The 12,610-nt window shown below is 39.6% G+C and overlaps 2 protein-coding genes across 2 annotated transcripts; both read left to right on the forward strand.

The window, feature by feature from the left end:
• Window positions 1–8: 8 nt before the first annotated feature.
• Window positions 9–587, forward strand: LOC102020150 (olfactory receptor 5D18-like; the record flags this gene model as incomplete). Its single annotated transcript, XM_005408081.2, has 1 exon — window positions 9–587. A coding segment is annotated over one exon (564 nt), but the record flags the coding sequence as incomplete, so codon positions are not given.
• Window positions 588–9,244: 8,657 nt separating this feature from the next.
• LOC102014076 (olfactory receptor 5D18-like) lies at window positions 9,245–10,195 on the forward strand. Its single transcript, XM_005408280.1, has one exon. It carries the CDS (start codon window positions 9,245–9,247, stop codon window positions 10,193–10,195), a length of 951 nt encoding a protein of 316 aa, XP_005408337.1.
• Window positions 10,196–12,610: the final 2,415 nt, after the last annotated feature.

Here is a 12,610-nt window from a genome sequence, read left to right on the forward strand (position 1 = left end):
TGGCTGTCTGTAACCCCCTGCTCTACACAGTGGCTATGTCTCCTAAGCTCTGCGCTCTCCTGGTAGCAGGGACTTATATGTGGGGTGGACTCTGTTCTGTGACAATCACATATTCACTTCTGCGGCTGTCCTACTGTGAGTACATCATAAATCACTTTGCCTGTGAGTATTCTGCTCTCCTCTCTGTGTCCTGTTCAGACCTCTCCTTTACCCAGATGATATGCTTAATAATTTCTATAGTCAGTGAAGCCGGCAGCCTCCTGATCATCCTTGCCTCCTACGTGGTCATAGTTGTGACTATCATCAGGATGCCCTCCAAGGGTGGGCTCCAAAAGGCCTTCTCCACCTGCGCCTCCCACCTGACGGCCATCAGCATCTTCCACGGCATCATCCTCCTTCTCTACTGTGTGCCCAGCTCCAAGAGCTCCTGGCTCCTGGTCAAAGTGGCTACTGTGCTTTACACAGTCGTGGTCCCCATGCTGAATCCCCTCATCTACAGCCTCAGGAACAAGGATGTGAAAGACACGCTCAGGAGGCTAATCACCTCCAAACTGCATTCTCCACCCACATGATTCAAACCGATGTGTGTTTATTTACGTCTTAATTACATCTCACATTTTCATATACATTACTGTTGATACTTTAGCTTTCAATGGATTTATTATTGTATTGCAATCAGTTAAGATACTCAGAATGTGGTGGGTTTTGGTGTTTAGAATGACATTATATCCTATGGTTTGACACAAACATATTTGACTTTTATCCATATTGTCTGAGTTTTAGAATGAATTACAGTAAACTTTGCATTGTCAGTAATTTGTTCAGCACATGTTCTGCAACATGAGCAAATATTTCTAATAAATTTAAGTGGTTATACTGGCAATATGAGTAGTACATGACCCTGAACGTCAAATAATCAAAACTGAGCCAAAGGTTCTCCTCCCTTCTTCTAGCTCTGTCACTGTTTCTGTCTCTATCTCTCTGTCCCTCTCTCTCTCGCTCTCTCTCTCTCTCTCTCTCTCTCTCTCTCTCTCTCTGACTGTCTGTCTTTCCTGCTCTCTCTCTCTCCCCTTTCCTGGGATTGCGGCTGATCATCTCCCACACACAAGACATCATGGAGGAGATCTCATCTGCAGAAGAGGAGACGAAATCGGTGGAGGGATCCCTCACTTCAAAGGAGATTAGCGAGATATGCAACATGTGGGAAACAATGCAGAAAACTCTAGAAAAGCATCAACCAAATAAGGCTGTAGTAGTGTGAGTCATGATTCTGTTTCGTTTTGTTTTGGTTTTTCTCTGGTACGGGGAACCGAACTCACGACCTTGCGCTTGCCAGGCAGGCACTTTGCCACTGAGTTAAATACCCAGCCCCGATGATTCTGTTTAACCATACTGCAATGTCACATTTCTGTGAAATCTTCAAAGGAGCCAAAAGCAAGTGTCACTGGATAGAGTCTTGGTTAAAGTTACACAAAAGAAAGATTCCGCTCAGCCAACAGATTACAGTGATTCCCTTGGTGGTAGTTAAAGTCATCCCACACAATAACCCTCCTCTTTCTGGTCTCCCTCACACCAGGACTCACAGCAGCCATGAGGGTTTTCAAAGGTAGTGCACGCTAACTTCTTATTTTTCTTTCTTCTTTTGTATTATACTAAAGATTTGTAATAATTTTAAATAATATTTTTGAATTATGTGACAATTCATCCAAATTTATTTCTTATGGAGAAATCCACGTTGATACTAGGTTTGCTTTCAATTCCAAGCATGTTTCCCGAGTGAATTAGGCTCCTAAGCCATGGCTTTGCTGTGTATTTCAACATTTTTCTACTGGACACTATGAAGCAACAGTGAAAAATTCACCTCTTGTGGTTTAGCTTTACTTTGACGTGTGCTTAATGAAAGTTCAGCCAACACAGACGCTGCCTTTTTTGGAGTCATACTTTAGGTCACATATCTCAATGCATGTTTTGTTTCACCTCAATACTAGATTTCAAGTAGAACAAGGACCTTGGGTTTATCTTATGACAACTTGAGCTGAATTTAAGAAAAACCATTTAGAAAATATTACCTACTATCTATAGGCTTCACTCATTTTATTACATTTCAATAACAGCTGCTGGTAGAGTTCCATTCACTTGCCATAACACTCACGCTAACTACTGATGTGAGACCATAATTATGAAATTTTACTTTTAAATCGCACATCCTCCCTGGGAACTTATCTACTCCTTGCCAGTGTCTGACATTGTCTAGCTACTTTAACAAAGAAGCAACTCTTCTACACCTTCACTAGCTTCTCACAGATGTATCATTAAATCACGTTGTTTGCATCTCCAAAATCCACTATCTCTTCATGTTTCTGCTTCTGCTCAGTGAGCCATATAGGAAGGTAAGATTTCATAGTTAATACAGCACATACTTTCCCATCTTCCCTAAATGTCTGTAAGTAATTAATCACTGATCATCCATTTTAAATGTATTATTTATTTAACTCAATTACTGTTTTCTAATATATACAATAAATCATTTCACATATAATAATGTTCTGTTTGAATATTATATGTTATATAATATATATATATATATAAAATAAGCTTCTGAAAAGTGGGGATTGCTCTGAATCTCTGATGTCATCAGTTAAAATTTAAAATGCATTGTAAAGTACTTGTTAAATGAACATTTAACTCCCCCATATATGAATAGATACTAAATTACCACCCCCAAAAGTCTGTAAGGACCACTTTGCTCCCACTCTTGATAGCTAAAATAGGACTTTTACCTTATTAGACACTTATTTTTCTATAGATTTTGCTACCTAAAAATGAATACCACTCGTTTCCTATTTACAAGCTAATGCATTGCAATATTGTAGTATTTGTTCCATGTATCACACTTCATAATTTATCAGTGTGTTCACCTCATTGAAGCTGTTGCATATATTTCACAGTGACTTTAGTGTTGGTTCTGTTTACTATTTCATCATGTAAGTATTCCACAATTTTATACCTTAGTCTGACACTGAATTTTTAACTTCTGAGTAGAGTGCACATAGGTATTGTTGCAGAGCACATAATTACTCAGTAGAATGTGGTTTATATTTTGGACTATTGTGCATATATTGAACTCTCAATTTTTCAAAATTCTTTTATTAATTGAATCATTTAATAACAAAGTTGGAGAGTTCCAAAATTATGGTCTACTTCTCTCTTTAAAGCACTAAGAATTATGAGACCGTATGATTACTCATTATGGAATATTTCACAGTAGTTTAATTTGGATGTTTATGGTAATCAATCTGAGCCAGTCTAATATGTTCATGATTATGTATCTTTTCTGATAATTTTAGAACTGAGTTTTAAAATATTCATCATTTGTAATTACTTATGTAGAGTTGCAGATGATAAATGTAATCTTGATCATTCTATGTCATGCAAATGCTTTCATATTATCCTGCACTTTTCACTTAATATTCTTTGATGAAGAGCCAATTTAATGTCACCTTAATCTAATGCATTATTTTCTATGGCTTTACAATGGCTTATCCATATTTATCTATCCTTGTAGTCAGAGAGACAGTCTCCTCTGCTAAATTCAAGGTAGCATATTTTCTCTTCCTCTTTTTCTCAGTGAAGCATTTACATTCATCTTTGTAGAAGGTGCGAAGATTAGAACTCTGATAGTGTCCTACTGTTTGGAATTATTGTTTTCTTCTCCTTATCTTGTTTCTCTGAAGGCAGAAAGAGGATTTTCTCTGGGCAATGCAAAGTGAGTGAGTGTGTGGTGGGAGTTACTTCATGTAAGTAGCCTTAATGGCCTCCTCGTGGTTTGACCCTTTGCTCCTACACAAATAATGATTGACCTTGAAACTGTGTCCTGGAATTAGAATGCATGGATCTTGAGGCGAGCTGAGCCAATGCCAACCAAGCAGAGCAGCAGTCAGCACAAACACTCATGTAAGCCCTCATGAATATTGATTGTCAGCTATTCAAGGAAAAACAATTCTCCCTCCTGTTCTGAAATGCCAACTTGTCCATAGGTAAGTTGCCATGCATGTTCTTATGGCTGTCACGATAACCCACTGGCACAGTAAGCCTTTGAAACCATCAGCCAGATGGTTACATCCTGAGTTCAAGGCCAGTGTGCTGCAGAACAAGACCTGAGTATGAAAAAATAGTGCAAAATGTTAAAAGGAAAATAAACAAAATACACATATTAGAAAATAGGCTGGATCAAGGAAAACTGGGAAAAAAAAGAGAGAGAGAGAAAAACCGAAACATAGACAGACTTTAAAACTAAAATCCACTAAGAAATTCCCCATGTTGCCAGGCGTGGTGGCTCACGGCTGTAATCCCAGCACTGAGGAGTTGAGGCAGAAGGATCCTTGGAACTTCAAGGCCAGGCTAGGCTGCAAAGTGAGCTCAAGGCCAGCCTGAACTGCATAGTAAGTGCCTGTCTCCACAAAACAAAAAAGGCAAAAAGAAACAACAACAAAGAAATCCCCCACACTAAGGCCTTTCATGTAAAGAGGTAGAGTTCCTCAGAAATGGGAGGGGTAATGCCAAGCTTTGTGATTTTGTTACTTCCTCAGCTGTGTCAGACCCACAGGCTGTGGACAACATAACTCACTGGACCTGGAGGGAACGTGCTGACAGCCTGGGCTGCATTTCTTGGGGAAGGTCTAGTGCATGCACCCAGGACCAAGGCAATCTCCCGAGGGGCAGAAGCCCTCCTCTGCGCACAAGCTTCACTACACCACAGGGCATTCAGCTGCATTTAGCCCTTTCGTCTTGGCCTGCATCCATACTAAACAATCTCTAAACTAAAAAGGGAAAGCAAAGGGGAATATTAGCTATTGTTTGTCAACCTTTGATTCTGTTATGTTGAGGTTACAGGGATAGAAATGGCCATGATTTTGTTGCTGTGTTTTTCTTCCATGTTGTTCAGAAGTACAACCCTGTATAGAGGTAAACTGTCTTTTTACTGTTCCCTGAAGACATAAATATCAGAAAACCCTTGGTTTGGAAGAAATTGTATTTAAAGAAACAAAAGAAACATTACCGCTAATGCCTTGGTTCATAGATTATGACAACAAATAATTCTCCAGGGTCTAGTTCCCCAAAGCCAAACACTTCAATGTGAAACAAACAACATGGTCATAAATATAGTTTCAATGGCTGAATCTTCCACAAAGGCATCTCAAACTCACTCCAAAATTCTTGATCATTTGAAAAACTTTTAGTAGCCTTATATCTTCAATTCTGTTTGGCAAGAGTCACCTACTGCCTTTAAAAGAATGGGAAAGTTTTTAAGAAAATTTTAATTTTGAGGGAGATTGTGCATGTAGTTTACGAATACTGGCAAGGAAGTAATCCAGTTAAAATGTACAGCAGGTAATTCTGTCTTTTGGTGAGTACTTGCAATGCTCAGTGTATTTCATTCTCATATGATGTCTATTGGTATCTGGGAAAAGGTTTTGGAAGGAATAAGGATAGGTGAGCTGAAGTAGAGTAATGTCAACTCTATTCAGCTAATGGTGCTGGTTAAACATAACAAACTACTTTTAAGATCATTTTACTGAATTTGAAGTTATATATTTAAATGCTGTGTTACATATACTTATGTATGTAAGCATTTTACAAGAAACATTCAGTGTAAGTTTTGACTTCTTGAAATTTAATCAATTCATGAAAAATAAGGTAAAAGACACAGATATAGAAAACAAGTAAAATTTTAAAATATGCAAGTCTTTGTAAAGATGGTGAAAATACAGGTGCAAAAAAGTTGTATAGGCAAAAGATAGTGATATTTGGAATAGCCACAAACTCTTTTTGGAAGAGCTATGTGAGAAACTTACCAATCAAACCAGACAAAATAAAAAGCACCTACGGAGCAATAAGATCATCCTAGCAGATTGGAAAAATGAATATTTTATAGGATAAAATTTTAAAACAATTGTATCAGTTGGGCATATTAGTGACAAAATATTTCATAGACTTTCTGGGTGACACTATAGAAACCTGCACACAATACTGTTCAATTGCAAGCATTTCGGCTAGAGCGCTCCCACACGCACTTGAGTGAGTGTACTCAAGGTTACAGAAGATCTGGATTGGTGTTTGGCAGCCACCAAGTACTGTCGTGTATAAACGTGGCTGGTGGCAGGGAAAGTAAGGAGAAGGGATACTTTCCACTGCATTTGTTTTCCATTTTCCTGAATTTACAATAGTCATAACTTGAGATTATAAAAGAACAACCACTAAGAGCAAGGTGATAATGTTATATCAGTGGGAAAGCTAAGATAATACATCACTGCATGGGGAAATCAGAGCAATTTTAAAATGGCAAATGAAAATGAGTTCAGGTAAAATATAAAGCACTGCAGAATGTAAATCACGGGACCCCTTTCCTTTCCAATCCCATAAACATAAGTACAGCTAAGGTAGCTCAAGACCAGTATCCTCCACTGACACTGCTTAAATCGCTCGAATTACACCATGACTGTTTTTATAAAATCATCACCAGGACATCATTTTAGGAATTTTTGTAGTCTGTTTTTATTCTTCACTACCTGTTCTATTGATAAAGTGTTAAAAATATGGTGGGGTCCTTGCTCAACAAGTTGGGAGATGCATGAGGAGAATCCTCTTTAAAGTCTTTGAATTTTTCCACATTGTGATGGCTCTTTGTAGTAATGAAATTAAAGTCATTCAGAGATGGCCATCCAGAGCTGAAAGAAAATTTAACAAAGGATCAACAAAATTCCCAACTCATAAGGGGGTACATAAAAGTGGGATCATCAATCATTAACAGGAATACTAAGGGCAGCTGGAATTACAGCGAAGGATTCTAGAGAGAGAGCCCCGTAGAAGGCAAGAAATATGGTCCATCTCGTTAGGGTGAAAGGGCAGGTGACCAGCAGTGGAAATGAGAAGACCAACCATGGTATAACAGTAATAATAATAAATGTACAATCTTTAACGTTGCCCAAAAACCGTAAGCCTAGAAGCATAGAGCACATGGCTTAGTGGGATTCGAGGGAGGAATTTAGGTATGGGAGTGAACTGACCTAAATTTACAGAGCTAACCCCACGTTCTAAGTCAGAAACAAAGCAAGGAACAAGAGTTCATTGAGTTCATTCTGCCTGGACTTAGCAGAATTTCTTGGGTACTGAGCCTGGTTCTTGGTATTTTGGCAGCCCAGAAAGATTAACGTTGCATGAAGAACGCTGCCGTAAGTAGACTCTCCGGGTTCATCTTCACTCAATGTGAGAAGCAACTAACAGAACAAACGAGCAAAAACGGTGAAGATGTTACCCAGAAAAAATCAGAAGGCCAAGGCAAGTACCTGAAATATCTGATATTCTCTATTGTGAACACCTGTAAAAATACTGAGACATTCTTTGCTTGCAAACTCTGTCAGTTCTTTTCTTGATAGTGGTTTAGAGAGTCTTAGACAGTTACTTTTTGCTGTTAAGCAGTGTACGATCCAACCATTGAGAAACTGGCAGAGCCTTACCAACACCTTGGTTTCATCACCCTTCCTTACAGTACACACAGTTTTTCATTAAAATTCTCAACCCACATGGCCATAACCCGGGAAAAGCCATCTAACTTCCTGAAGATAAAGTCAAGACTTCTATCAACACAGATGGCAAACTGAGTAACACTCACAAAGGTTCACCCCATGCCCTATGTGATGTACGGTGCGATGGGAGTGCTGGTTCTCTTTACCTGGCGATGGTAGTGGTATATTTCATTCACAGGAGACTCTCACTTGCTACAGACAAGGCTACAAGCGGGGCCAGTTCTCAGATGTGCTCAAGACGGACACATGATACTTAGTGTTTCTTCAGAAACAATTGCAGTATCATGTTGTATTCAAAATTCTTCCTTGAAATATCTAATATTCAGACTCCTGCTGGTAAACAAAAGCAGAAAATTCATACCTTTCAGCCTTATGTATTTTGTCTTTCATTCTTGGCCTTCACATTTAAGCTAGTAAACGCAGAGATTTTTCGTTCTTCTATAACAGATATTACTTATTATACCACTTTTTATATAGTTTACAATATTTTATAGATTATTTATTTCTGTTGAGTATAATATATACAGCAAACAACCTTCATACCCAACAGAACTTGACCAATATTAAACCTGTAAGGGTGTCTCCAGAATGGTTTGTCAGATCATTATATTGTATTACTTAAAGTCTAACAGTTACTACATAATAGATATAAAATTCAATTAACATCAATATTACTAGAAGTATTGATCAAACCATGTAAAGTCCCTCTTAAGTAGTGTCTTGGTCACTTTTCTCTCATTGCTGAGACAAAATACCCAAGGCCAAAAATTAAGTAAGGAAAGGTTTATTTAGCTTACAGTTTGTGGAGGTTTCAGTCCATACTTGGCTGGGTCCGAGGCAGAAGACAGCAAAGCAACAAGAGCAAGGGTATAAATGGCAGCTGAACCGCAAAGCAGCTAGCGCAAAAAAGAAGAATGGTGGCAAGCAGCTTCTTTCCCTGCCTTACTTTGTAAACAGGCTGCCCCCACCTAAGGGGCATGTGGCTCTCACATAATCTCCATGCCCTCCTCTTCCACAGGCCCTCCTCTTCCACAGGATGTATACAAAGTAAGTATCCTGGCTTCCTGCTGAGTCCCTTAGCCAAACCTCTAGACTCCCCAAGTTGACAAATTTATCAACCATAACAAGGAGATATAACTCCTTTATAATAATATATGCCAGGAAAGGGTGAAAATTCAGTATATCACTGAAGAGCTGATTATATCTGACAGGATATATTTGTCCTCCCTCAAAATTATTTACCATATTTTTATCTGTGTTAAAATATTTTATCTGCTAAAGATTCCACATCCATTACCATATGGTTACTATGATTAATATGTGTTTAACCTTCCCTTTTCTTTGATTACTGCAAAATGTACCCTGATTACTGTCAGTAGTACTAACATTTATTACTGGTTTGTATAAAGTAGGAAAACTTACAATATTGCCTTTTCATAGGTAAGATCACTAAGTTGTTAAAGGACAAAGCTAACTGTCCAGTGGAAAAAGTCAGAAAGTGAGCGAGTACTACTCAAAGTGAAGCAGAGCCCTCGCGGAGCCAGATGACCACACTCAGCTTCTTGGTTTATTGAGCCTCTACCCAGCTTCAGCCAACTCGCTTTCTCAAGTCCACCACTCAGTTCTTCTGCTTCACCTACTTTTCCTAATTAATTATCATGCTGCTTAATTTGGGAAATCGGACCTCTGTGACCTCATTCGTCCTGGTGGGGTTCTCAGAATACCCTCACCTCCAGACGCTTCTCTTCCTGGTGTTCCTGACCATCTACACGGTAACTCTGCTGGGGAACCTGGGCATAATAGTGGTCAGAAAGATCAACTCCAAACTCCATACACCCATGTACTTTTTCCTCAGCCACCTCTCCTTCTTGGACATTTGTTACTCCAGTGTGTTTACGCCCAAGCTGTTAGAAATCCTGGTTGTGCAAGACAGAAGCATCTCCTTCAGAGGATGCATGACACAATTTTTCTTCGGCTGTGCATGTGTGTTTACGGAGATGTTCATGCTGGCAGTGATGGCCTATGACCGATTCGTGGCTGTCTGTAACCCCCTGCTCTACACAGTGGCTATGTCTCCTAAGCTCTGCGCTCTCCTGGTAGCAGGGACTTATATGTGGGGTGGACTCTGTTCTGTGACAATCACATATTCGCTTGTGCAGCTGTCCTACTGTGAGTACAACATCTTAAATCACTTTGCCTGTGAGTATTCTGCTCTCCTCTCTGTGTCCTGTTCAGACCCCTTCTTCAGCAAGATGATATGCTTAATAATTTCTATAGTCAGCGAAGCCGGTAGCCTCCTGATCACCCTTGCCTCCTACGTGGTCATAGTTGTAACTATCATCAGGATGCCCTCCAAGGGTGGGCTCCAAAAGGCCTTCTCCACCTGCGCCTCCCACCTGACGGCCATCAGCATCTTCCACGGCATCATCCTCCTTCTCTACTGTGTGCCCAGCTCCAAGAGCTCCTGGCTCCTGGTCAAAGTGGCTACTGTGCTTTACACAGTCATGATCCCCATGCTGAATCCCCTCATCTACAGCCTCAGGAACAAGGATGTGAAAGACACGCTCAGGAGGCTAATCACCTCCAAACTGCATTCTCCACCCACATGATTCAAACCGATGTGTGTTTATTTACGTCTTAATTACATCTCACATTTTCATATACATTACTGTTCATACTTTAGCTTTCAGTGGACTTATTATTGTATTGTAATCTATTAAGATATTGAAAATGCCATGGCTTGTGGTGTTTAGAATGACATTATATCCTATGGTTTGACACAAATATATTTCACTTTTATCCATTTAATCTGTTTTAGAATGAATTATAGTAAAACCTTGCACTGTGAGTAATTTGCTCAGCAAATGTTCTGCTAGATGAGCAAACATTTCTAATAAATTAAACTTGTTATACTGGTGATGTCTTGTAGTATAAGTAGTACATGACCCTGAGTATCAAATGATCAAAACTAAGCCCATGTTTCTCCTCTCTTCTTCGAGCTCTGTCTGTGTCTGTCTGTCTCTCTCTTTTTCTGCCTCTCCCCCTCTTGTCTCTCACTCACTTGCTCTCTCCCTCTGTTTCTGTCTCTCTCTTTCTCTCCCCTTTCCTGGGATTGCGGCTGATCATCTCCCATACACAAAACATCATGGAGGAGATCTCATCTGCAGAAGAGGAGACGAAACCAGTGGAGGGATCCCTCACTTCAGAGGAGATTAGGAAGATATGGAACATGTGGGAAACAATACAGAAAACTCTAGAAAAGCATCAGCCAAATAAGGCTGTAGCAGTGTGAGTCATGATTCTGTTTAACAATACTGCAATGTCACATTTCTGTGAAATCTTCAAAGGAGCCAAAAGCAACTGTCGTTAGATATAGTCTTGGTTAAAGTTACACAAAAGAAAGACTCCCCTCAGCCAGTGGATTATAGAGATTCCCTTGGTGGTAGCTGAAGTCATCCCACACAATAACCCTCCTCTTTCTGGTCTCCCTCACACCAGGACTCACAGCAGCCATGAGGGTTTTCAAAGGTAGTGCACGCTAATTTCTTATTTTTCTTTCTTATTTTGTATTACACTACAGATTTGTAATAATTTTAGATAATATTTTTGAATTATGTAACAATTCACCCAAATTTCCCTTATTTCTTGTGGGGAAATCCACACTGATACTAGGTTTGCTTTCAATTACAAGCATGTTTCCCGAGTGAATTAACTACTTATGTAGAGTTACAGACTATAAATGTAATCTCTTGGGCATTCTATATCATGCAAACGCTTTCATATTTTCCTTCACTTTTCACTTAATATTCTTTGATGAAGAGCCAATTTAATGAGTTTAATGTTACCTTAATCAAATGCATTATTTTCTATGGCTTTACAATAGCTTATCCATATTTATCTATCCTTGTAGTCAGAGAGACAGTCTCCTCTGCTCAATTCAAGGTAGCATATTTTCTCTTCCTCTTTTTCTCAGTGAAGCATTTACATTCATCTTTGTAGAAGGTGCGAAGATTAGAACTCTGATAGTGTCCTACTGTTTGGAATTATTGTTTTCTTCTCCTTATCTTGTTTCTCTGAAGGCAGAAAGAGGATTTTCTCTGGGCAATGCAAAGTGAGTGAGTGTGTGGTGGGAGTTACTTCATGTAAGTAGCCTTAATGGCCTCCTCGTGGTTTGACCCTTTGCTCCTACACAAATAATGATTGACCTTGAAACTGTGTCCTGGAATTAGAATGCATGGATCTTGAGGCGAGCTGAGCCAATGCCAACCAAGCAGAGCAGCAGTCAACACAAACACTCATGTAAACCCTCGGGAATATTGATTGTCAAGTTATTCAAGGAAAAAAAATTCTCCCCTGCTGTTCTGAAATGCCAACTTTTCCATAGGTAAGTTGCCATGCACGTGCTTATCGCTGTCACAATAACCCACTGGCACAGTAAGCCTTTAAAACCATCTCACAGTCAATGGCTTTAAAGTGCAGTCCTTTGTGCTCTTGCCATGTTTTTCCTATTCGTGTTTGTCCTGCTATTCTATGCCCAATATATTTTCATAGACACTTGTCCTGGTTACTTTCCTCATTGCTGAGACAAAATCTCAACACCCACAAGTTAAAGGACAAAGGTTTGTTTCAGCTCTCACTTTGTAGAGGTTTCAGTCCATACTCATCACCTGCCTCTAGGTAGGGAAGCCTGGCAGAGGAGAATCTCAGAGGAGAAATAGTCTATGGTGTGGCAGGGCAGGCAGAAGGCAGTGAGCAGAAGGCAGTGACCTATCCCCTTTCTGCCCCTTTACATTACATTCAATCTACTGATTGGTGCACCCACAACCAGGTTGTCACACTCTTAACCTCAGCATCACACCATTAATCCCAGTATCACACCCTTAATCTAAGCATCACATGCTTAATTCCAGCATCACACATTCTAATGCAGCCTTCGAAACTCCCTACCTATGACTGCATGAGGCTTTGCAGGGACATCTAGATATTATCCATAACAATATTAAGAATTTCTTTTATGTGATGGC

Source organism: Chinchilla lanigera, unplaced genomic scaffold (genome assembly GCF_000276665.1).
Source record: "Chinchilla lanigera isolate Chin_1 unplaced genomic scaffold, ChiLan1.0 scaffold00110, whole genome shotgun sequence".
Classification (NCBI taxonomy): Eukaryota; Metazoa; Chordata; class Mammalia; order Rodentia; family Chinchillidae; genus Chinchilla; species Chinchilla lanigera.

Excerpts from the sequence above, each read along its gene's own strand:
- LOC102014076 (XM_005408280.1), top strand. The coding sequence starts at position 9,245 with ATGCTGCTTAATTTGGGAAATCGGACCTCTGTGACCTCATTCGTCCTG.